Raw genomic sequence first — 26888 nt, 5'->3', positions numbered from 1 at the left:
GGCTCTAGGGCAAGTAGGCTGGGCGGGTGCAGGTCTCAAAACCGCAAAAGAGGAATCTGGGAAGAGCTTATTAAAAAGCGGACTCAACATGTTTTCACGGGCGAAAGAGGAACAGAGGGTGCTGGCATCCCATCCTACTGTCAGAGGAAGGTTCGAATCAACGTCAGATTTTTCTTGAGCAACTAAAATAATGACAACTAGCTGAAGAGTGTGCATTTGAAAATTAACAAATTTAAGGAACCGTACAAGTCACATGAGTTTCCTCCACCGACCCCATGAGCAACCAAGGGGCCACGGTCTGCCTGAGCGACCTACATTTGCTCTGTCATCTCAGGACTGCGAGGGATCAGCCAGCGTGCGCCCTCCTCATAAAACTCTGCCCTGCTGGCGGGCCGGGCCGGCTCCCGGTGGCGGCAGTGCCAGCCAGGCTCCTGGAGTTCTAGGCAGGCTGCGGGCGCTCGTCCCTCCGCTTCACCCTTTCACCCCTCCTTCACCCCCAGGCGCTACGCGGGGTGGCGAGGATTTTCCGCCCACTCCCGCGGCCGCGCTGGCGAGGCCATGAATTGCAGGGCCTCCCGGCTTTGGCGAGCCTGGAATCCGAGTCCTCCCCGTCCCGGCCACTCCGCTGGGGCGCTGGGGGCTCGAAAGAGGCTGGGGTTTGTTTCAAGACACTGCGTTTAGAGACGCAGCTTCTAAGTCTGAATTTGTCCTCGATCTTCCCCCAGACCCGCCGCCTCTGGTCTCGAAGACGCCAGGCAGCCGGCTCGGCCGCAGGCAGGCAGCAGCCTGGCCGGCCCGGAGGGCGCAAAGCCAGAGCGCTCGGCCCGGCAGCCCAGGGCATCCCCGCGGCTGGGGGCGGAAGGCGAGCCCGGCAGCAGGAAAGGTTCGCAGGGCCGGAGCTCCACCCGGCTGGCCGCCGGGCTCGGGGGCCCGCAAAGTGAACGGCGGCGGCGGAGGGCGCGGGGCCAGCGGAGAGGGGCGGAGACGCGGGCGCCGGTTGGCGAGGGCTCGGGGGCGGGGCGGGAGGGGCGGGGCCGGAGGCGGGGCCGGCCGCCGGGCGCTGGAGCTGCCGGCGCACGGAAAGGAGTCGCGAGCAGCTGGAGCGGAGTTGGAGGAAGCAGCGGCCGCGGCCGGGGCGGCGGGGAGCGGGTCGGGAGACGGCGAGCTTGGGTCGGGAACGGCTGGCGGGTCGGAGCCTGGTCAGGGGCGCATCGGAGCCGTGCGCGCAAGAGGCTGCCGCTGCAGCCTGGGCCCCGCAGAGGAAGGAAGCCGGCCGGCGGGGGAGGTAGGCGGCAGCAGCGGGTCCGGGTGTGTGCTCGGGAGGGGGAGGCGGTGCGTGCGCGCGCGGCTACCGCCGCTCTCTTCCTGTCACCAGCAGCCGCTTCTCCTTCTGCAGAGCCGAGCCGGGGGAAGCGAGCCGGCCGCCGTCCTCCCTGCCGCCGGCATCTCCCGCCCGCCGTGCAACCGCGGGCCCTACTCGCGGCCAGCGTCCTGCGTGCTCCCGGCCACCTCGCGGCTCCCGTTTCCCTAGTCCTCTTCCGAGCGGGTTGTGCGTGCCGCCGGGCGCATTCGTCCCTGGAGTTGCAGGCGAAGTCGGGCTTCCGCCACCCCTCCGTCACCTCACGCTTCTGTGGGTCCCCACTGTCGCCTTGCTGCAGTTTTCCGGCGCCTTTCAGCAGAGGAGAGCGCCCTGACCGCTGCCTTTGCGTTAGCGGGAAGGAGCTATGCCTTCCCCCGCGCCCTCCGGCTGCACCCGCGTTGCTGCCCGGGCCCTTCCCCGGGGCGAGCGGGGCGGCGGGGGTCCCCGGAGCTAGCCCCCAGCCCCCGCCCTCCGAAGTTCGCCTCCCTCCTCTTCCGGGGTGGGGGAAGTGCGCCTCGGGGCGGCCGGTCGCTGGGACCCTAACTCGGCGTGTGGTGCCGACCGGGCCTGGGCAGGTTGTTGGAGGCAGACTTAATGGGGTCTTGGAACAGCCCGGAAATCCAGGTTTTTTGTAACGCGGGGCGAGGCTGGAGGGACCGGCCCAGCAATATGGAGCCGGCTAGAGAGAGCGAGAGAGCGTGCAAAACCGAGCTGAAAGATCGTGGGGAATTGTCTGGAATCCACAGTTCTCACACTCACTTCCCAAGGGCAGAAACTGCCCCGCAGATCACAAGACAAAGAGAACAGGAAAGCTCAGGCCAACCGCTCCAGTGCAGAAATGTACTTTGGTAACCAGAATTCGATCATGAAATGTAAGGGTGTGAGCGGAATGGCTGTTACATGTTGAATGCAGAATTTGTGTGGACTGGATTTGGGGAAATTCTTCTGCTTCTCTGGGCGCAATTAAGATCAGAAAGGTCTCACTTACACCGTTAATCCCTGGTTGGAGCTGCAGCACTGTTGGTATCTGAGTATGAGTTACTCTGTTTGGGGGTTTTGTGACTTTAGAAGTGATAGGGGTTTGGGGGGCTTTTTTTTTTTTTTTTCTTTTCAGTTCTTTTCCTCTTTGTCAGTGCGAAGTACGAATGGATAAAGCAGTTCCGGGTTTTGAATGCAGCAAAAGATTGTCATTTCAGTGTGATGGGGCTGGAGTTTTAGTTGTTAGGCGGGACATTCACAAAGTAAGTGACCCAGGGGTTATGTGGAATGGTTTTTGTTTGTTTGTTTTTTAATATTTCATTATCTTGTCTTGACGTTTGGCAGCTTTAAAGATGGTTAGGTATTAGCTAGAAAAGGTCAGAGTAGGAAGACAAGTTTATTTCTGAGACAGGCTATCAGTAAATGGGGCAGATCATCAGGAATTTGGTGACTTCTACACAGAAGGCCACAAACATCTTTTATCGTTGGAAGAGGAAAAAAAGCACCCTCGTAGCCATAATTTTTTGATAGATTACACTGTCTTGAAATAAACAGCTTTTAAAAAGCATAGATGATAGTCTTCTTAGAAACAAAAGTTCTTAAACTTTGGGAATGTTTTGGTCGTGACAGAGAAAATACCCTGAGTGATTTTGGGGGGGGGATCCCTCTTCAGTTTGGGAAGGTGTGTTTGGTTCAGAATCAGGCTTAAACTGGAAAGGCTGGTGGAGGAGGCTCCCTGCCTTGCAGAAGTGTTGGGTTATGTCACTGCTGGCCTCTTCAGCTTTTATATGACAATTGCAACTAGAGAGTTGTACTTTTTCCATAGAAGTGTATAGATTGTTGTGGTTGGAAGAAAGTTTTATATATCTGATACTGGCTTTCAAAGTGTGATGTGCATTTGCTTTATAACTTTCATCTTGATTTGGGACCTGTTCTTGTCAGTTGCATAGCAGATAATTTGCATTGTACACACTACTATCTGCTGTTTTATCTGTTTTTGTAAAATGACGGTATCACTGTGTCTTTTCACCTCTGTGATGCTGATAGCCAATGTGAAAAAGCATTTCACTTCCCATTGATTAATTATATTGTCTTTCCATAGCTGTTTCTTTAAATTTCACTTTATTAAGAACAGTAAATCCCCACAACATTAAGTTGGTTTTGGGAAACAGAAGTGGTACAATAAGTCATAGGTGATACGTATTTTGGTTACTGACAGTGATGATGGTAGTACGCATTTATTTGCTGGAAATGTTAAGTGCGTCTAAGCTGGTTTTTGAAGGGTTTTGGTATCTTCAGTGCAAGCCTGCTCCACTTACTCAAATTTTGTGTTATTAAGAGTGTTGCCCATATATTTAATTAAAATTTTCCATGAATGCCCCGTAATTCTTAGGCTAATATGTTCGTCAGAATCTCCTTTTTTTTCTTAGGTAGTTCAAGGGAGTATTCTAAAAAGGCATCCACTCTGAAAGGTTGTCCACACACTCATTAAAACAGAAACAATTCTAGTTCAGCTCTCATTGTGTTTGCATTTTGTCATATGCAAAATGAGTTTTAGTGAATAAAGAGATGGTCAGTGAGCACATTGAAAATAAAATGATTTCATGGTCAGTTAGAATATAGAAAGCTGAGATCATGTTTGCATTTGGTGTTTTGCTTTTAATTCTCCCACAACTGGGGTATACACAATGCAGAAGAAAAAGGGAAGTGCCTTTTTCAGTATATTATACATTTAGGTGGGCTCCCCACAGCTCTTCTGTCTTTTGGAGGATACAGGGATTTGCCAGTGAAGGCAAGAGAATGGAGCATCTTACTGAAGCCCTCAGAAAACAAGAAGTTACTTAATGGAAGGAAGAGATTATCACTTCGTTTTTACCTTAGAAGGCATAATATCAATTATATAACAGCTTTTAATAAAAAAACTTATGTTGTAATTGATTTTAAAAATATTCATCCTATTTATTGTTTTTTCCCCCGTCTCCTCCACCTACACCCTAATGTGATTACCTGCCATGGTTCTGCCAACCCTCTTATTGGAATTACTTGCTTAAGAGAGTGGCAATTAAAGGCCATTTCATGTACATTATGCCAAAGCAGCTGAAAATAGACTATGTAATTACTCCTAAACTTGTCTGTTTGGGTGATATTAGGGGTTTTGTCTGTTTATTTATTTGAAAGGATAGAATGAGTGTAGTGTACCTTTTGCTTTAAAAAAAAAAAAAAACTACTATAAAAACATCTTTGGAGATTGTATCCTCCCAACATTGTTTTCCTTAGAGTGAATCCAATAGGTACCCCCAAGCACCTGTAATCAAAATAGTTTTCATGTTAAGGATCACCCAGAGAGTACTGCGAGTACTGTGATCACAGGAGTCTAGCAAAAGTGAGGAGACTCCAGCAGTGGGTGGAGAGAGTGAAGAAAGCAAGGTGCCTGGGCCGGGCTGGAGTGCTTTGCCCCTCTCCTTTTTGGCTGGACCCCCAGTGGTCTAGCCCCGGCGCTCAGCCCCAGGACCTAGGGCTGTAACAGGAGGACGCTGCTGCCCTCAGTCCCTGGAGAACTGCATGAGTGCTGTCACCTTTCCTCTTTGAGGGCAGCTAGGGAGCAGCCACCAAACCCTGCTGGAGAGGAGTGTTGTCCCCTAACTCCACCCCCTGCCTCATACCACCCTCTCACACAGCCCTGGCCCCTCCCAGGTCTCCTTTGCCCTGACCTCTATAGAGCCACCCTCTGCCTCAGGACTAGATGGGCAAAGTCCACAAGCAGCCCTTATCTGTCTATCTATTTACTCTGAAAAGAAGTTAAAGAAACAGTGGAGAGGTTTATTTTGGCTAGCCTGAGGATTCTTTCAGTAGACTCTGCAGCATTTAGAGGCAGGGCCAAAGAAAATTCTTGGCAAATGTTCCGGTTTTAAAATGAATTGTATAAGTGGTAGGAAGTGGCAATCAATATTAATAGTAATGACAGTAGTAACAATACTACTACTAGAGCTGTGGTTTACTAGCCATGTGGCTTAAAGCAAATTATTTTACTTCTCTGTGCTTATTTTCCCATCTGTAAAATGGAGATGATAATCATACCCACGATGGTTGTAATTAAACGAGTTGACATGTGCAAAACCGGAAGAAGCGTGCCTGGCCCCTAAGAAGCACTGTGTTGGTGTTAAGCAAGCTCTAATTATCAAGCATGGAGTGCAGTCTTTGTATAAATAATTTCCTTTACTCTTCATAATAAATAGGGGCACGGAGAGGTTTAAGTAACTTGCCCAAGTTTAAAAATTTAGGCACCAATGGGGACAAGCATCTTTGAGGGTGAAACCCAGTGCTTATACTCACCTTCTTGCTAAGGATTTTACACAGTAGCATTGTATTTTCACAAGAGGGGGGACCCTAGATTGTCTGCTTTAGTCCTCTCATTCCATGGCCATCTCCTCAGGGCTTCTTCCCCGGGATGCTGCAGAGAGCTAGAATGGTCCATCCCATGGCCTTTTCTGGGTGATGGGATATGTTTCTCAGGCTCTGGAAGCCACAGCCTCCCTGTGGTGACCACTGAGCCTGAGAACTGCCTCCAGCTGGACCTGTGTCTCTGTCGCTCGGCAGTGCTCCGCTATCCCATCACTTTGCTTTCTGCAGAGCCCTGTGACCTTGTTGTTTGACCGGGGCTTGTCCTGTCCCCCCACCCCCATACCCCCAACCCCCAGAGGGCTTGCGGGCAGGAGTTGTGCCCTAGGTGCCTTGCTTCCCCCCACAGTGCAGACCCAGCCCTGAGCGCGGCAGCCTGGGACACATTCTGGTTGGTTTGAAAAATGAATGGAGATACTTGAGGACTATGGCTTGGGGCTTCCTCCGAGCCCATCATTTTATTTTGTTTTAATTGAGGTAAAATTTACATCCCATAAAATGTTGCCCTGAGCCCATCATTTTAGCTTGAAATTCATTTTGTTAGTAGGAAATTTTAACTGTTCAGTTTGATTTTCATGATTTCCAGGACACTCTTTGAAAGGTAAAAAGAGTTTTAAATAATGAATTGTGCCTTTTGCTTTTTAAAAAGGCTGTGTGGATTTAGTTAGGGAGCTTGCCCTACTCAGAGCTACCACACTGAAGATGGAGAGGTGAATTATAGGTCTGGGGGCCCAGGAACCTCTCTGTAGTTTTGCAGCTGGATTGAAAGTCCATTCTGTGCTGGGACCCAGGGCCAAACTGCTGATTTCAGGGCAGGATAGAATCACACGATCAGGCTATATTCTTGATTTATTTAAAGTGATTTGAAAATATCCTTTATTCCTGCCTCCCCACCAAGTTTGCTAAATCCCCGTCCTTTGTGAAAGGGGAATGAGTAAGTCAACAAAGTCAGAGGACTTTTCAAAGAATTTTGTTTGGTTCTTTGCCCAAATGCCTGCGGGTTAGAGGGTTTAAATTGAAAATTTACTTTCAAGCAGTTGTACATTAAAAAGTCATGGATTGCTCCTTGTCGGGCATCAGAAACAACTTTATTCTGAGAAACAGAATGGGAATTGGTTGGTGTTTTAGCAGAGAGAGAAAAAATCTGTCTTCCGAGTAATGGTATTGCAGGCAGTCTGTAAAAGGCTTGAAAAACAGGAGCAACATTTTTCCCGTGAAGGACCTTTTGAACTGCTGCATATGATGTTCTGTATGAGTAAGTTAATTTGTTATTTGTTCCTAGGACTCCTTTATACCTTTTGTTACAGTAACTTAGGTTATGCACTGTCTTGGAGCACATGTCATAAAACTGCCTTGGTTATTTGAAAACATTAGATTATCCACATATAAAAATCTTAACTGGGGAAATAATTCTGTTGAAGCTGGCTGGAAACATGTCAATGAACAGGTGTATGTAGCCAAAGAGGTTGGAGGGGTAAGCTTGTGGATCTGGGCACCATATAGTTTCAGCTCCACACTGATCACAGGAGAGTGATCTAGGCACTACCAGTGCCCCAGTCTGCTGAGTCTTCTGCTCTGTGGGTGAGAGAGAAATTTGAGGGTGAGAGAAAAGAGAACTTGCCAGTCCTCTAAATGTGATAGCCCTGGTGACTGTGGACGATGCGTCACATACCCCCCCAAGGAGGAGCTGAGCTGTTAGAAATTGTGCAGTGAGGGGCCTGGGGTAGCAGCAGGGGGCATAGATGCCAAGAAGCATGTAGGTGACAGAAGCTGAAGCTTGTAGAGCAGAAATGGGCGGGATTCCAGAAGAGGGCAGCCTTCCAGAAGTGATGTGCCCAGTATTCTTTGATTCACTAGTTCATGGACTTCTTTGGCAAGGATGCATCTTAATGAAGTCTCTTTGGAAGAAAATCTGTGTGGTCCAAGTTGCTGAGTCTCAGACTGAGGGCACTCTTGCTGAGTTATAATGCTTCTTTTTGTGCAGGTGTTTTTGTGAAAAAGTCACAAACACTATCGGTAAGGCCACCGTCACAGAGAGCAACAAGCAGACCTTCAAGATAAATCTGAGAGGTCAGAGCGTGCAAGCGAGGAATCTGCACCATTGAGCCCACGAATATATCTGGGCCGTCCTGGGGCATCCGAGCAAGCTAGCTGAGTTTGGGCAGTAGGTTTTTGTTTGTTTGTTTGTTTTTGCGGTACGCGGGCCTCTCACTGCTGTGGCCTCTCCCGTTGCGGAGCACAGGCTCCAGACGCGCAGGCTCAGCGGCCATAGCTCACGGGCCGAGCTGCTCCGCGGCACGTGGGATCTTCCCGGACCGGGGCACGAACCCGCGTCCCCTGCATCGGCAGGCAGACTCCCAACCACTGCGCCACCAGGGAAGCCCTGGGCAGTAGGTTTTAAGGTGTTAAAAGTGGTGGTTCTGGAGCCAGCCTGCCTGGATTTGAACTCTAGTTACACCTCGCCCTTGGTGAGTGTTATCATGGCCAAGATATCACAGCCAAGACACTAAACTCTCCGCACCTCGTTTTCCTCCTATGTAAAGTGAGAATGTTGATAGTACCCATCTCATGGTTGCCTTGAGTATTGAACATGTTAATACACCTATAGCTCCCACTGAATATTCGATGGTGATGATTGAATGGGTTAATACACCTATAGCTTCCAGTATTTAGTGACGACGACAGTGGCAGCCATTGAAATGGGCATGGCTGTCAGGAGAAAGTGTACACTGTGTAGCAGGGGAGGGCCGCCCCCCTCTAGCCAAGGCCTCTCTGCACCTCCCCATGGGATGCGTTCCACTCACCACCCCATGGCTAGTCAGTGCTCCCTCTTTTTTTTTTTTTGCGGTACGCGGGCCTCTCACTGTTGTGGCCTCTCCCGTTGCGGAGCACAGGCTCCGGACGCGCAGGCTCAGCGGCCATGGCTAACGGGCCCAGCCGCTCCGCGGCATGTGGGATTCTCCCGGACCCAGGACACGAACTCGTGTCCCCTGCATCGGCAGGTGGACTCTCAACCACTGCGCCACCAGGGAAGCCCAGCGCTCCCTCTTAATTGGCACTGCATCGTGGCTGACCTTGGACTGTTTGGATTGGTCTTCCTGGCCTTGACGGTGGAGTCCCTGAAGATGAGTGGTGTGTGCTGCCTATGGTCCAAGAGTCATAGAAGATCTGGGCTTCTCTTGGTCAGTTGAGGGCCCAGAGTTCTGCATAGGATTCTTCTGCACAGAAAGTAAGGTGGTTCTTACAAACGGTGAGGGAGGGGGACTTTGTAGAGACAGGTAGATCTCTGGCATCTATGGCGGGAATTGTTACTCTAAAGTCTGGTCTTGCTGAAGTCTTTGGGTTCCTCGGGGTTCTTTATCTCCTTGCAGGGATTTAGCCTCAGGCCAATGTAAACACAGTTTTTAGGTTTGTAAAACCTTGAGCAGACCTGGATCTTTTCTTACTGCAGTGTCCCCTGGTGGGGGACATGCATAGCTACATAGGTGCGCCGTGAGCAGGGCTTGGCGATTGCTGAGAGCCGTGTAGCGGGGAGAGGAGGAATTGAGGTGGACAGAGTAGGAGGGAGAGAGGGGAATTATTATACTCCCCATTCTGTTAAGAATCTCACCAAACTGGCCTCCTGGGCTGTTGAAATAGAGGAAGACATAGGCAGCAGCTGGCGGAAAGATCTACCCAGCCTACTAGTTGAGGATTTTTTTTTTTTTCAAAAAAACATACATTGCCAGGAAAAGCTAACAAAAATTTCAAGGCAGATTTGGAGGAATTAAATTATTCTCAGGCATATTGCCTGGTTTCCAGGCATTTAGGGATATGTAAATTTTCATGTTCTGTGTCTCATTTGTAACAGAGTACATTAGTACTAAAAATGGGATTTGCTAGTTCTACATTTTCTTGTGAATTTATGCAGCGAATATTTAATTTGATTCTGGATCTAGCAAAAGGAGAGGCTGTCTTCAAACATAACATAGTTTATTTTTCTCATATGCTCTGCTGGCTGCTTTAATTTTTTTTCTCTGCCAACTGAAATACAAAGTAGAATACTACTGCAAATTAATATTCTTGCTACACAAAGATCTCCAGTGTTTGTTTTTCCTTCTTTTAATATGTAACTCTCCTAAGAGCGTTATTGTATTACAGCTAAGAGGCTTTAGCCATGTAAAGTTGAATACTTTACACTTCTGAATGCCAGCATAACAATTAATCTGTGATTAGATTTGCTTCTTAAGATGCCTACACCGCAGAGTGCCTATAATAATAAACTTCTAAAGGGCTCCATTCTTGAAAACTTATAAAAGCTCTCTTTGACATAGCGCACCGAAATTGTGAGGCTATTGTTTTTATTGCTTTATTGTTCGGCCAGCTTAACTGAAACCTTGAGTTTGCTTTTCCTCTTTCTAACAAAGATAACGTGGAGAAATGAACGGAGCACATAGTGTGTCCGTGTGCACATTGTTCTCTACTGTTCTAGCAGCTATCCAAGCTGCCTTACTGCCTCTCTAACTTAAAGAACCTCTGACTCTCTAAGCCCTCTGCCTCTACTAGTTAAAAAAAAAAAAAAAAAAAGAAAAGACTTGCATTTCCGTTTCCCCCTCCACTGAGCTTATCTTCATAGTGTGATCTGCAGCCATCTCTACTTTCTTTTTATTCCTTAACTCCTTAAACTCTGGTTACTCTTCTCAATACTACTAGACTAGAGTGGGCTTTCTCAAGTCCGTGATGATTCCACTACGGACAAAAGCCCCAGATGACCTAGCCCTGCCTGTTTCCCACTTCCAGAGGCCCCTGCAGGATTTAGTCTTAGAGATCACCTTTTCCTACCTGAACCCTCTTATCCCTTGTTTCCAGGACATTGCATTGTCTTCAGACCTTGACTTTCCCTCCTCAATGGCATTCATTGAACCTTGATGTTGGGTCCTTGGATCTTTTTTTTTTTTTTTTTTTACTTTTAATATTTTCCCTCTGAGTTCCTTCATTCCATTGAGCTTGGCCTTGCCTTATATGCGGCTGATTACCAAGCCTCAGGTGTGTTTCCTCTCCTGAATCACAGACCAGGTTTTCCACGATCCACGCTTGCGTTTGGGTGCCCAGCATCACCGTTAGCCCATCAGGCCTCCTGGCTTCCCTTTGCCTGTTATTGGTAGCTACATTCTTCTTGTGAACTCAGGATCGGGCACCTTTTGCTTCTCTCTTTCTTTTTCTTCTTCTTTTTAAAAAAATATATATCATTTTCATTGCTTTTTAAGAAAGGAATCAACGTAAAATTAAAACAGTAATCAACGTTGGGATAAAAGAGAAAGTGCGAGAGAGAGAAGTTTTTCCTTTTTATTTTGCTTTTCCTTTTTATTTTGTACTTGTATTTTCTGTACAATTTACACTTTCTATTTTACTTTTTTGCTAGGAAGGTACCAACAAAATGACCTATGCTCTGCTATTATGTACTAAGTTTTGTGTCTTTATTTCTTTGGCTTAAAAATACTAATATGTTGCTAAACAGACACACAGGTCAGTGTATCTCTCTGATTATCTCATGTCATGCAGAAATGAACTCTAAAATAGCTGGCAGAGTGGATCGTCTTTAAGGTCCAGCAGTCAGCTAGTACCTTGAACCTTGGCTCAGCCCTCCAGCCTGGGAAGAGCCCCTTCCTCTTGGCTTCTCTGCCATCCTCTGTTTCTCATATGCTGCAGTCTGTCCGTTTCCCCTACCAGGATCCAGTACCCAGTACCGTGTGCTTCTCTCTTTCTTGATCCATTTTTCAGCATTGCCACGTCCCACACATGCTTCTTTCTCCCTTACTTCAGTCCTCCCCTTTCCGTACCTTCTGCTGCCACTTTGGTTCATGCCTTCATGGCCACTTGCCCAGATGGCTGCAAAACACCTTTCATGGCTTTCCTCTTCTGTCCCTACGCCAGTCCCTTCCACGCACCAGGATTAGACTGAGGTTCTTCAAGTGCCGCTCTGGTCTTGTTGTTCCCCTCTCTCCAAGCCTTTTTCCAGCTCCCCAGTGTAGATTGCATCACTCATAAACTCGACACGGGTGTGTGTGATGTTTGTTATACAACCCCTGCTTATCTTTCTAACCCGGACGTGATGTTCCCTCTTTGGCTTCACACATACCGGTCTGCCTGTTCTAGCTCTTCCCAGAATATGACAAGTGCTTCATCACATCTGTACCTAAGATCATGCCACACGTTCTCTTCTGTCTTCAGATGCCTGCAGTGAGTTGTGGTCTCTCCCTTGTTTGAACTCCCTAGCGTTCAGTCTCTGCTCTCTTATGACATTTACCTAGTGTTATAGATCCTTGTGTCCTGTCTTATCTCTGAGATGTTGCCACATTCCAGCATCCCTCCCACGCTGCCGAGTGTTCTTCGAAGGCTGGGACTGCCTGCCTCACTAATCTTTGTTGTGTATACCATGTCAAGCAAAAGCATACTGGCCTGTGTACGTCTGCCAGGTTGATTAAGTACTTGTTGAATGGAAGTCGAAATTCAGATTCACACAGATGGCCAAGTGTGCCGTTGATTCATAAGTCTTGTTTTCCCTTTGCTAGGTGCAGCTCGCATGTGGTGTGTGCCACAGTCAAATCAGATGACAGATGGACAGTGTGACAAGAGTGTCAGAAAGGATCGGGCCTCGAAGGGAGAGTCAGCCCTGAGTCAATGTGTTGACGAGTTGCTGAAAAGGAAGCCGGTGGGAAGACTGCGGCCACAGAGGAAGTGAGCCCTGACTTCAGTCACACCCTTGATGGAGGACAGATGGACGGCCGGATGGCCAATCACCTCTCCTCTTAAACCTTTGGAGAGTTATCCTTTATCCCCTGCCGGACGTGTATTAGGAATCTTAACACACTCTCTGAATTCACTTTCCATAGAAACGTCAGGTTAGACTGCGGTGTGCAGCCAGCCTCAGCTGTCGCATGGTCGCAGGTTGGCAGCCATGAGCGCCGAGGGGTACCAGTACAGGGCGCTGTACGACTATAAAAAGGAGCGGGAAGAAGACATTGACTTGCACTTGGGGGACGTACTGACTGTGAATAAAGGGTCCTTAGTAGCTCTTGGATTCAGTGATGGACAAGAAGCCAGGCCTGAAGAAATCGGCTGGTTAAATGGCTATAACGAGACCACTGGGGAGAGGGGGGACTTTCCGGGAACTTACGTAGAATACATTGGAAGGAAAAAGATCTCACCGCCCACACCAAAGCCCCGGCCACCTCGACCCCTTCCTGTTGCACCAGGTTCTTCAAAAACTGAAGCAGACAGTGAGCAGCAAGGTCAGTATTGATGAGTGATTGCTTCATGACTGCTTTTTTTTTTTTTTTTTTTTTTTAAAAGGAAAAGTCTCACGTTGGTTGAGCTGGGCTGAAACGGTCTGGGCAGAAGTTGTTTTGGCAGCTTTACCTGAATTTATGTATGGTGCATAAAAGTCTGGTCAATCATTACATGGCTAGAAATTTGTGTTTGTGGGGTGGAGGGTTGTTATAAAACTAGGGTGGTGATATCTGAGAACCTTTTCAGTTAGTGTCTCAAAACACTATTATTAGAGTTGCCATGGAATTAAACACCTTTTGCATTCTTATTCTTGTAACTGGTATTATATACCTAAATAATCATTTTGGGAAAGTAGAGGGTAAGTCTAATGTAAGTATATTTAACGTTAATTTGATCTGCATGGAAAATGGAGAGAGTAATAAAATGACCACAGAACTCAACAGAGAAGAAACCATTGCTTTTGTAACCTGGTGTCTACCTCTTGGTTTCCTCTCCAGGAATACTTGCTGAAGCTGAAACTCTATCCTGTAGTTAGTGTAGGTGCACAGGGAGTTCTCTTCCTGCCTGGGTAGTGTCATCTGTAGCATTAATGCCAATAGTGTGCTTGGCCTTCATGAGAAAAAAAAAAAAAATCACTGAATATTTTTCTCAAGCGGAAAACACCTTGATCCAAAGCCCACTCATTGTTCATTGGAGATGGTCCCCACTTCAGCTCTGAGCACAGCTGTTCCTTAAGGTATTTCTTCTGTTCAGTTTCACACAGAGACAAGCCTTTTACTCCACTTTGCTGTTAACAGCCTTGTCAAATCATTCATTTCTTCACTGGTAAATCTCAAGCATTGTTTCCCCTGTATAATCTTTCCCAGAGAATGAGAAAGGCGTGGAAAGATGTGTTTCAGATGGGTGGACTCAACTGCGGTGGTTATGTGTCAAGTAAAACTGACTGTGGGCATCACGGTGTATTTCTGGAAGAGATCCTGTTCCTATTGTATCTTCTCTAACGTTGGCTTATTTTAGCACAAATGAATGAGGTACCGGGAGTGAAGAAGCAGAATGCAAGGGTAAATGGAATTGGGAATATTTTATAAATGTCGAAGAACTCACTAAGGATACTTGAAGGGAAGAGCTTTTCTCTTCCCATCCCAACCCAAAAGGGATACTTGTTTTATAAACATTATACTGTACTTTAGAAATAATATTCAAATGATATGTTTTACTTGACAGTTCAAAAGCAAATGTTAGGTTTTTTTCTAGATGAATCAAAAAAACTTGACTCTGAAAGTTTTTTGTATATGTACATATATACATATGTATATGTATACATATGTATATGTATACATATGTATACATATATGTATATATGTACATATATACATATGTATATATGTAATATATATACGATTTTGTCATTTTATATATATATATATATATATATATAATTATATATAATTTTGTCAACCATTGTGTTTCTTGCATAGTTTCACTTAGCTGAGGGGAGGTATATACATAATTGTTTTTTCCTACCAAACTACATATTTTTAATTTGACTTTTGATTTTTTTAAGTTAGATACACTTCCTAATATGTAGTCTAATTCAAAGGGAAAAATGATATAATTTCTCCTGGCATACAAAAGATTACAGACTTATAAAAATATCTGAGTCAGGTCAGAAAAGATTATTTAAAAGGAGTACCTTGTCAAGATTAGGGACAGAAAGATTTTGTAAAAATAGCTTCTAAACAAAAATTGCATTTGATATTTTCATTTGGATGTAGTATACGGAAAAGCAAGTCTTTCCTTAAAAATGATTTTCTCTTTGTAGGATCTAAGCTATTTTATAACGCTTTCTTTCTCACGTAATGTGGTAACAACTGAGATTTTTAACAGCTTTTTCTTTTTTTTTTTAAATACATAGAAAGAGTAAAATGAAATATTTTAGCAGAGTTTAAGAAAGAGACCCACGGTAATGTGCATTAAAGTATTAGAGCAGGCCTGAATATAAATGAGAAATTAGGAGCAATTGAAAGGTTGAAAAGACAGTATGGGGGGTTGGGTGGGGAGTTGAGGTACTAAATATTAGATCTTCTACAAATGTTACTCTTGCATTCTCATTTAAATATGATTCCTATGAAATGAGGATTCCACAGCTCCTGCTAGTTGCATGTCAAATTGATATGGAAAGTAGTTGTAAGGACAGACTTATTTGTTGGAACCTGTGGGGCTTAATTTCTTTTGCCTGAGGGTGTGTTTATTTGAAAAGTGTTTGCAGGGACAAATTATATGAAGGTGAGAAAGGATAGTACTTTTCTCTTCTTACTGTAATTGAATTCTTTCGCCTTTTTTTCCTTTTTACTCCCTCACCTTACTTAGCCTGTTTTTCATGTTTGACTGTATTTTATTGAGAAGGTTACCCCGGTGACATGCAGGTCTCTTTTGCGGAGGGAGTGTTATGGGGACAGTGGGCACGCCCCCGAGATGAGCGTGGGATAAACCTACCTTTATGCCCCTCTCACCAGCTTCCCTCTTTGTATTTAAAAGAACGTTGTCTTTAAACTCTGCCCACAAGTAGCATCTGTGTGAGGCGTTCCCCCTGATGACAGAACCCACTTTTTGCTTTTCTTGCATGTTCCTGGAAAGAAGGCTGTGATGTCTCACATTTTGGGGAAAAGAGAGTCAAAAACCCATTTGAAGATCTGATCCCCAGCTCCTCTCAGGAGAATGTACCTTCCACCCATCCAGTTTGCATACAGTTTTCTTATGAAGCCCTGGCCTAGTTTGGATTGAATTTGTATATTGGATAATCTTGTATTTCTTGGAGTTTAAATCATTCAGTAAATATGAACTGAGCCCCTATCTTGTGCTAGAAAGCAGGGATGAGAGATGAAGTCGGACCCGAGAGAGATGGCGTGCCCTCTGATGCCCTTTCCGGTTCTTCTCCCACCTCGGGCCTCTGCTTGGACAGCTCTTCCTCAGCCGTCCTCTTAGCTGACCCACTCTCCACTCTTTGCTTAAAGCTTTCTTCTCAGGGAGGCTGGCTCTGCTCATCTCGTTTCACATACAATCTGCCCTTCTGCTTTTGCAAAGCATTTATCATCTAACCTACTCTAGAATTTACTTACCACATTGTTCGTTTATTATCTGTTCACTCTGGTAGATTGTTAAGCCCTGTGAGGGCAGGGGTCTTGGATGTCTCTCCATTATCCCAATCACCTAGAACAGCATCGTAGGTGATTAGCAAGTGGACAGATGCTTGCTGTGGAAGCGCATCATCCAGCTGTTTCACATCCCACGTGACTCTGGAAGTGAGCCACGTGCTTGGTATGTCTCGTGCAGGCACACGGCTGTAACAGCCCATTCTGTTTTTAAACATCACGGTTTATTGTTAGTCACATCATTCACATCTGAGGAATCTTGACCTGGCCTTGACCATTGCATGCTGTGTCTCCAAAGCTGTTATTTTTTACCCCATTTCCTAGGACGGGTAGTTCTGCGGGTGGGAAAGCATGTTGAGCTGAGAGTGTACTCTGTCAGCCACTTAAGCAAAGTTAATAGAGCACATGTCAAGATCAGCAAGTGTCCTCGGGCACAGATTTTATGCTGTCCCTCCCCCTCTTTTATCTCCTCTTTGCATGGAAGCTAAAATCACAGATATCAGCATCACATTTCATTTTCCCACAGCCCAGTAAAGCCCCGTTTTACCTTCTTTGGAGAGAACCTCTTCCCCGTCTGGTGCAGGTGAACGGTGTGATGGGGGTGCACAATGGGTGGTACATGCTCCTTAGGGGAGCTCTTGAAAGACCATCTTCCTGCTCTTTCTGCATTCAGCGGTGCTTCCATATTTCCCCTGACACAAGGAAATGAGTTGATGGAAGTGGGGATTTAGGGATAAGAGAATCAAACTGTATTCCTTTCATAAGTAAGCTGTCCAGTGGGGCTATTTCTTGAGACAGTATTTTGAGATCCTTTGATTAAAGTCACACTAATCCAGAATATTTAGACTAGTGAGATTCCATGACCACATCAGTTTGTATAGGATGTTGAAATCTGCTAGCTTGAGAGATCACTTAGGAATCTGAGTTCATCCCCACTTCCATCCCCCATCTGCACACCCCTCCCCCAGCTCCCACTCTGGACTCTGACAGTGGGTCCCAGCTGGTCCTACATATAAAACATAAAGCACACATTTGGTGTGGGCTGTTTTAAACTTTGATCAAAATTCCTTCTAAACAGAAGAAGAGAAAAGCCTGCAGCTTGTGTTTGCTTTCATGGTTTCCCCAGCCACGTGATTTTTCCATTTTTCACACTCAGCATTTGAGTGTCCCTCCACGGTTGTCGCCCCCTGTCTAGAAAGCAAGGCTGTAATACATCACATAGATTGACTACACTGTACAGAGGTCGCAGAGGATGGTGACCCGATCCCAAATTATACACCTTTGCTGAGCCCCCTGGTTGGAACGTACTGCTGTTACTCACAGAAATAGTACCTGTGAAAGTAGTTTGCTTTGCTTCACGAATTCCTGCCTTTTTGAATTCTTTTTTAGTTCAGAAGCTGCCTTGTCATAACTTTCCTCACCTTTTCTCCTACTTAAGTGAGACTTTGCTGTGAAGCGGGAGGACTGTGGTCAACCGCCCCCAATGATGGGGTGAGACCTGACTTTGGTGCTGACTCCCTGTTTTTCATTGATCACTGTGTTTTGGGAAGCAAGCAGGCCTGGTTGCAGGATATTTGAAGATCAGGGCCTTGGAGTCCTGTCTTTAATTTCTGACCCACCAGAAAAATTAATCAGAACAGTAGAGATTTTTACCCAGATGTAAACATATACCTGTTTTTTGTTTGTTTGGGGATTTGTTTGTTTGTTTGTTTGTTTTTCTTTTTGGCCACACAGCGAGGCTTTCAGGGTCTTAGTTCCCCGACCAGGGATTGAACCCGGGCCCCGGCAGTGAAAGAGCTGAGTCCTAACCACTGGACCGCCAGGAAATTCCCAACATGTAAGTGTTTGCCCTTCGTGTTTTAGTAGGAAGTGACATCTGAAAGATGTCATCAATATAATTGATTAAAGAGCAGGCCTGAAAAAAACAAATGTGGTGATCATTTTTGGTAAAATCAGGTGAGCCTAACCAGTTCTCTTATGACAGACTGTATCACTCTGGCATTTAGTTACATATTATAACAGTTCTCCCTCTCAGGAGCACCAGCGTTTCTATTCTTCTTACTAAATTCTTGATTTTTAAGACGTTTTCCCTGTTAATTTTAAATTTAATTCTTTTGTTTCCCCAGAAATGTGAAGGAGAAAGTAACCCTAACAAACAATTTCCATATCCACAGTTATTTGAAAAGGAAATTGAGAAGAAGAGAAAGTGTTCTCGCCTTTGCTGCTTTTTAGCAGAAACGTTCTGCCCCGAGCTGGCCCAGCCATGTTAGAAATTAACAGGGCTCCCAGAGGTGGGATGGGCAGGAAGGTCCCCTTGTCTCCCAGAGAGGAGAGGACTCCTCCCTCCCTCCTCCAGTCTGTTATTAGACAGGAAGGATTTGATTCTCGCTTTCCTGGAGCTGCGGTGACAGCTAAGTTCAGGGTTACAGATAAGACATTATTTGAGGAAAAGCTTTTCTGCCAGGCTACCATGGCATGTGTCATTTAGAATCACAGCTGTAGTATGCAAATTATATATATTTTTTTTACTTAAGTGAGATATATGTTCAGAGGCTTTCATTAAGGCTGCTGGCTCTAGAGATTTCACTCTGTGTTCTTTTTTCCAAAATGGGTAAAGGGTCCAATGTCCATGTCTGTATAACCAAATAAAGCCCTCACACTTCTGATTCGAGCAGGAGCTGTGTAAGTGGAGTGATCCTATTTTGTTTACTAGCAACCAAGGTAATGTTGATGTTCTAATACAGTTTTCTTTGTCATGAAAGTAGAATTCTGTATGTTAAAAGTGTTTCTATTTTTAACTTTTTAGCTTAGTTGTCAATAGATCCTTTGATAACTTTGAAGTCGGTCTTCCCTTGTTTGTAGGTGAATGCATCTTTGTCTAAAACAGGCAAAATTCTGATTAACAAACACTTCTCCACTAAGTCAGAGTTTGAGAAAATAAATGTTCAAAATTCTGAAATCCAACAACAAATGGCACCTTATATGCTAAGTAGCTTCCAAAAAGGGGAGAATCTGGTACCTCTGGCAAATAAGAATACCAAGTATTAGATGCCATTTACATATCCATGTTTTTCTCAGTAAAAGAAAGCAGATGTTAGCAGTACAGCTGGCTGTTGCATATTTGTGTCTTTGTTGCTAACAAATTTCCATGAGGAAGGACGTAAAATTGGTTTGAAGGCTAAAATAGGAGAAAATAACTTGGTATTTTAACTAGAAATGAGAAGGATAATTGCATGATGGATTATATCTTAATTTTTGAGGTCTTGATTGAGTTTATAGCATTCAGTATCAAAACAGTGTTTTCAGTTTCAATAAAATAACCTAAATAGAGAAGGTCAAAGCGAATTAGAAATTGACTGTATTTTAATTACTTGGGTACAGTTGCCCTAAAATATCAAGTTTAATGAAATGTTGTCAGAATACTTTATAAACGCATCATTCCTACTTATTAGTTGATGTAAAAGACCGTGATATTTTGCTTCTGCTACAATAATTCCATACACTGTACATTTAAAAAATGTTCTGATGAAATATAACTTTGCAATTAAAAACAAAACAAACAAGCAGCAGATCTTTCTGTTTAATTTTGCATGGAGAACTTTGTCCTAGTGGCTTTATGCCACCTAAAGTATGGCTGTCATTTTCAGGAATACCTTCTCTGTTCTGTTTCTTGCTTGGGGGTGTGTGTATTCATCTATTTATCTCTTCTCAGTTGGTAGCTTGTATTGTGCAATGCGTATAGATTCTCCTGTCCTGTCACAGTTTGATGCGTATTGAAGTTCCCACTGTGAGTTTATTAACACTGTATTGTAGAAGACTATTTGTAATTTGATGATCAAATCTGATATCCAAGATGGTAAAGATGTAGCCATAAGTGAAATATAAATCCCTGTGGTATATTATTTGAATCAGAAATTCCACTCTGCTTTGCTTTCTGTAAATTCCATAACCCTTCTAATCCCAGTGTTCTCGACTTTTAAAACAAGAAGTAGACGCTATGTCTTCTGAATTCTGGCTGTATTTTTATTTTAACCTCTTACTGACACTTGATCAGTAAAAGTTTCTCCATTCCTACTCATAAGAATTGTTGGAGAAACAAAACGCAGAAAGTGTAAGTTCTCACTAGTAGTGTTTCCCCAGTAGTGCAACCCAGAAGCTAGAAGGGAAAATAATGAAGGAACTCAGAGAAATAAGCAAAGATGGTTGGGCAGATGTGCTCACATGACCTCACTGTAAGATCTGATTGGAGGTTGGTCCTTGGGATGATATAGGATTGTTGCTAATGAAAGCGCCAAATTGGTACCAAGTTTTTGCAAATCTACATACTGTATGATTTTAAGATCTGTTTCACCAAGTGTGAGATTTTATGCTCTAACTCTGTTGGTGGGCACTCAGCAGTTGCTGACATCAAAATTGATTTGAGATTCTTCCCGTTTTACACATTGCAGTTTATCAGCGAATTCAAAGACATTGATGGAATGCCTCCCTTGGACTGTGTCTGTGTGGCATAGCTACATTTGTTGACATGATATGTGCTCAGAGTTCCTAGGGATTTTTCTAGTGGGTTTTTCGTTAAATTTTCCAAGGCAGATAGAAGGTGATGTTTTTAACATTTGCCTATTCAGGTTATAAAGATTTGTTTATTCAGACCTCTTCAAATTTATGTGATAGCAGTGTTAAAATATGTACGCAAGAGATAACACATTAGCATAGGCATTATGTGAGTCTTCATTGTAAAGCCAGAGGGACTGTTGGGTGGTCAGTGTTATATTCCAAATTTTACCCTAAGGAGCAAAACTGCCATAGTGCCTTCATACTGCGCGAGGTACCACCGTCACAGCGAGAGACAGTCAGCGTTGGTTCCAACTTGCTCCTGGGTTTTGGAAAATGCAATTTTCAAAATGACTTGAGGTTGTTCATAAGATAATCTATTGTGAATCCGCATTAAACACTGCTGGCTTTATTTTTTATCCTGTTTAAAAATTTTCTAATGTTTAAGAATGTTGCTTCTTTATCAGTAAATAGTTCACTTGAAATATCTTTCTATTCCTGTTCTTAACTATGGAAACGTAGTTGAATATTTATATCATTATTAATTTATAATTTCTGAGTATTTTACAACATTGTTTACTTAGGTCTTACCATGTTTTTTCAGGGAGCAAAAAGTAAATTTTCCATTTTCAAAGGAGACAGGTGCAAAGAAGTTTGAGCAAGATGTGACTTTATTGCTAAATAATCGTGATTATCTACAAAGTACCAAGGAACGAGATGTAATGAATTTGGTTAGAACATATCAAAGTATATATTAGAGTCATTTTCCCATGTTTCCCCATGGGTCTGTTTAAATATTGAAAATGGCTTTTTCCAAATATTCCCTAAAAATTTGCTGACTTACTATTTGCCAAGCATTCTGCTCAGCATTTTAAAGACATTTTTCATTTGGTCCCTACAGCCACCCTGCAAATATGGCATTAGAACCATTTTCCAGATTAAGGAACTAAAGCTCAAATGATTGTGTAAATATTTAAAAAGGAGGGGGCTCCCTAGGAGGAGCATTCAGAGGGTTCAGGAACACTCCAGAAGGCAGTCGTGTGGGTCTTGTTCAGCAGTCCTTTGTGAAGTTATCAGTAACTGAAGGAACCGGCTCTTTTCTGCTTTTTGGGTGGTCTGTAATTATGTCTGTTTTATCTGTTAAGTTTCATTGGCTGTTACATTCGTACCATCACACAAATTATCTTGTTTTACCTACAACTTATAGCATTTTCTTACGTCTGCTAAATATATGAAAGAGTTGAGTTACAAAGAGACTGATAAGGCCATGAACCTGAGACAAAGTTTGGGGTTATATGTGTGTATGTGCAGTTTTTCTCAAATACACCTTGATCAGATACTCAAAAGTTATGTACCATTGATAAGTGATTTTCCTTCCATTTCTGTTATTTTTGAAGAAGTTAAATGTCTGCTTCAAATGTTTCCCCGAGCTTCACATTTTCTTACTTCTGATTCATAATTATAATTTTGGTTAAAATTGAGCAGGTTATTACTTGCTTCTTAAAAGCCAAAAGCTGAGGCTATCCAGCATAAAAATTATGTGTTTTGGCATGTGGACAGCAGCTGCTTAAAGTCCCTAAGTATAAGAAATCTGAAGTGGACTCACATGAATCTGAAGTCTTGTACCTGAGTTCTGTCAAAATGAGCAGTAAACGCCATTTTTAAAGTTTGGCTAGATGACTAAATTCCTTTGAATGTCAAACTTTATTTCTCAGGAAAGTTAGTCACTGCCAAGTTTATAACATAAACATCATGTTTCTGTTACCTGAATTCCAAGGACAAGAGGGTAGATGGGGGCAAGTGAAAGGCACAGGTGAATTTAATCCTAGGTGTTTAACGTAAAAGGACACTGTGACATTGCACAGAGAGAGTCTCTGCAAGGACACGAGCGCCCGTAAAAATTCTTGGATGCTTCTATTGTTTTATTTTTTCCCCCCCAGTTAAAAAAGAAACTTATTTAAAAGTTTCCTGATTTAAAAAGGTCTTTGCCTGGTAGCCCTGACACGCTTCTCACTAGAGTCTCTAAGAAGGTAGAGAAAAGTCCTTATATTCTAAACAGTTATAAAAACTAGAACTAGCAGGAGAAGTGTCTACTGTAAACCAAATGGAACTGGGTTTAAAAACACAGGCAGAATAAGTTTTGACCACCTAAAAATAGGTAGGCAGAGACATGTCCTCCCCAACTCTGCCTGTAATTCAGAAAGAGCCTAGCAGCTGTCCCCAGAATGCTCTTCCTTTCCTCTTTCTAATCTCCTCAACAGTGCCTTTTTATTCAGTGGAAGGTCATAACTCAGAAAATAACCAGGCAGAGCTGGGAGGGTGGGGTAGGGGCATTGTTAATACTGTTACCTCTTGAGAATCTTACTCCACAAAAGTAAAGTGTTGGAGGTGGGGTAGAGTTAGACCCGTGTTTCCTGAGGGTTTCAGTATTGTTTGAGTCCTCCATCCTTCGGAGCCTCAGAAAACCTGGCAGTAAAGGTAGGAGAAGGTTTGCTTTCAGCAAAACTGTATTGAAATGAAAATCACATTGGAAATTGGCCTGGGAACTGTTCATCTCAACCTGCCTACCAACTCTTGGTCTGAAGCCAGCACCCACGTGGATCAAGAGTAGCTCAGAGCAGGGCTTCCCTGGTGGCGCAGTGGTTGAAAGTCCGCCTGCCGATGCAGACGACGCGGGTTCGTGCCCCGGTCCGGGAGGATCCCACATGCCGCGGAGTGGCTGGGCCCGTGAGCCATGGCCGCTGAGCCTGCGCGTCCGGAGCCTGTGCTCCGCAATGGGAGAGGCCATAACAGTGAGAGGCCCGCGTACAGCAAAAAAAAAAAAAAAGAGTAGCTCAGAGCAAACACCAGGTCCAGGCAGATATCTCCCTGTAAGGTGATCAATAAACGGGGGAAAAAAAAATAGCTGAGCCTACTGAAAAACATTGCTCTGTAAAGGAAAGGAGAGATTGTATCAAAGATTTGAAGGAAGAATAGACCTCCAGCAATGGCCCAAATGAAAGAGGGGCAGAAAGTAGATGATTATGAGCTGAAAAGAACTGGATGGGATGAAATGGGAGTGAAACCATTTTTAAAAAAAAAAATTGTAAAGAAATTAAGAATGCAGTATAGCACATTAAAATCCATAGGAGAGACAATAGAGAGTAGAATTAACACAGCTGAAAATAAAATTAATGTTATAGAGAAGAAACTCAGAGCTCTTCCAGAATCGAAAGAGAAAAGAGATGAAAATGAAAGAGAAGATTGTAGATGCATAGTAAGAAGGTATAACATGGGGATTTTCAGTGTTGATAAATGAGTAATAAGTCATATCAAATGAAAAAGAACAAACATTATAAAATAAGCATGCATGCATTTTGTGCAGATTTGGAAGCGTGGTCCACATTTTTTAGATGAAATCAATGACAGGCCACCTCTAGATATGTTTTGGCAATTTTTTTTTAATTATAAGAATGCTGTTAAACGTCTTTCCAAAATATCTGGTTAACTATCAAGGAGCAGAATTCAGGCTTCCTTGTCTTTTGTAGCAGTAAATGCCAAAAGATGGTGGATGCAGAGTTTTGAGGAAGAAAGAAGGTGACTCAAGACCTTAATGTGTTGCTTCCTTAGATATCATGTGGAAGGAATTGAGAGGCGTTCTCTGATAAGCAAGAGCTCAGTGAGATATATTCAACTTCTCATGTCACAAGGGCAAACTTCAAAATTGCCATTTCATTGTTAAGCTTTATAATCAGAAAGGCATAGTTTAAAAATGAATTCATTTTGATTAACTTAAAGAATAATTGCCAGAAGAATAAAACTGTAAGTTATATATTTTCCAAATACCTAGAAATACAAGGCGTATTCCAAAAAACAGACAACAAAGCATAAAATTATTATTGACGTGGGGAATGTCAATACTATTACTATGTATGAAAATTTACAGAAATACATGTATTAACATATATCTACATACATAAATATAAAGCTGAATTTATACCTACCTATATTTGTGCGTTCAACAAATACTAGTTTTGTGTCAGATGCTATGCTAACATTTTGCTACATTAACTTGTTACTTTTCATTAGAACTGTATGACATTGGCCTTACTATTATTATACCTGTTGTAAAGATAAAGAGATTAAAGCTTAATTAGATGATGGCCCATGGTCACACAGCTCAGGCAGGAGTTGGGGTTTGACCTCCAACCATGTGACTTTTTGACCCAGAATTCTTTTTTTTTTTTTTTTGTGGTACGCGGGCCTCTCACTGCTGTGGCCTCTCCCGTTGCGGAGCACAGGCTCCGGACGCGCAGGCCCAGCGGCCATGGCCCACGGGCCCAGCCGCTCCGCGGCATGCGGGACCCTCCCAGACCGGGACATGAACCCGCGTCCCCTGCATCGGCAGGCGGACTCCCAACCACTGTGCCACCAGGGAAGCCCTGACCCAGAATTCTTAAGCAGCAGTGTGATACAGTGGAAGGGCCCTTGGGTGGTCATGTTCGTGCTGTGCGACACTACTGTATTTCTGGCCACAGTCTGTTAGCCAGGAGGGCAAGTCATCCCCTGGCTTGCCAGTGACCTGTGAAGCAGACTGATATGCAAAAAAATGAGTTAAACAACCAGATTTTCTCACTCTCAGGCAATAGACCCAAGAAAATCTAAAGAGAACTAAACAGATGCGTGAGTTACTCTTGCTTCCAGCAGAAGAACCTCATCGGAACAGGCTGGGAAGAGGTGATTAGTTTTAAGGGACAGTTCCTTCCCTCGGCAGGTTGGAAGCTATGGGGCTTATTAAGTGGTTAAAATATTAACCTTCGAGTTAGCCCTCACTTGGCTAGTGCTTTCATATATATATGAAAACATGACTTTATAACATGGTAAGACATTAATATAAAATCATCTATATAAGTTATATAAATGATTATATATTAAATACATTATTATGTAAAGTTATATAATTTATATAAATATATTTATGTCTAATAACATTTATATAGATAATGTTTATGTAAACATCTATCTGCTAGTACAGTATATAAGGCAATATAGAAAAGTCATCATTGAGTTAATGGTGGAAATGTAATTGATTTGCTACTTCACTAAAGGAGGCTTGAAAGGATTGAAAGCTAGCTCTAACTTGCTCCTTTACTAGCCATCATTGTTTGTAGTTACATGCACAGTTACATGGTAACTGTCATTTGTGGTCTGATCTTCCCCTGAAGGGAAACTTGAGAAACCTGGTTGGCTTTAACATTTAGAGGAAGTTTAAACATATTGGAACATAAAATTTACAGTTGTTTAGGTTAAAACTCTGTTTCTTGTCAGACCACATCTATCCAGCTCTTCTGTGATTAGAATCATCTAACTTCGGCCTGAATTAAGGAAGAGTTTCACAAGATGCACAAAATATTTACTCGTGTTTTCTTTACCAGCTTCCTGAGCCTGTGCAGCGGACTGAGACCTCTTCTTATCTAAAGGCAGTGTGGTCACATAAGCCAATTGTCACCAGTTAACTATTTTCATCCCCTGAACTGCTTTTGGTGAATTCCAACCTAGTTATTACGTCCCTTTAATATTTTTAGTAATTTATATTCTTTAACTATAAGAGTGAAAATATTTGTGAGTTTATTTTGCAGGGGGTGGGGGGTGATTAGTTATAGTCTAGCTGTGAGGCTAGTTGCCTTTCATATACTCTAGAAGAGAAGGATGGGGTCAGTTTCACAATGATCTTTGTCCAAAATACAAGACCACTGTCACTCCCACCTCTCAGGCAACCCCTGCTCCATCTATTTTCTAGAACAATTTAAAATATAGCCAACGCTTTTGCTTCAGCGTCTCTTGATTCACTGAATCTCTAAGGGACCATCTTTTGCCAGTGTCAGATGCTGTGTTTATTTCGCATTTTGAAATATTCTAAATTTTATATCCTAGCAAATATAGTAGTCTTCAGATTATGTTGTCTCACATTCATGTATAATTTCCTAAGAAAAGGAAATGGAGAGGGTGGGGGTTAATAGTTAGAGTAATTAAACCTTTTTAAAATGAAGGGGAAAAAAATCTTCTGTTTATAGGAGGTGAAGAGACCATTACTGATTGATGTTAGCCTTTTCCCAGAAATCCGTCTCACGGAGTTGATATTGAGTGTTTTAGGCAAAGGTGGTGTAGGCTCTGATGAACTTTGTTACCTTTTCTGGACC

The 26888-nt window shown here is 43.5% G+C and overlaps 1 protein-coding gene across 2 annotated transcripts in view; it reads left to right on the top strand.

Annotated features, from left to right (window-relative positions):
- Window positions 1-1170: 1170 nt before the first annotated feature.
- The window catches only part of PIK3R1 (phosphoinositide-3-kinase regulatory subunit 1), an 86764-nt gene continuing 61046 nt past the window's right edge, over window positions 1171-26888 (top strand). The window contains exons 1-2 of one of the 2 annotated variants that reach the window (XM_082837366.1): window positions 1171-1285; window positions 12289-13008. In XM_082837366.1, coding sequence (XP_082693492.1) covers window positions 12675-13008 — 334 coding nt within the window. In that variant the 5' untranslated portion in view covers window positions 1171-1285; window positions 12289-12674. Of the gene's footprint in view, window positions 1286-11803; window positions 12180-12288; window positions 13009-26888 lie in introns of those variants that run through there. The other variant, XM_082837367.1, reaches the window with a different exon arrangement.

This window comes from Leucopleurus acutus, assembly GCF_964270905.1.
Source record: "Leucopleurus acutus genome assembly, chromosome: 3".
NCBI classification, from domain to species: domain Eukaryota; kingdom Metazoa; phylum Chordata; class Mammalia; order Artiodactyla; family Delphinidae; genus Leucopleurus; species Leucopleurus acutus.
This window is presented reverse-complemented; position numbering and strand designations above follow the sequence as displayed.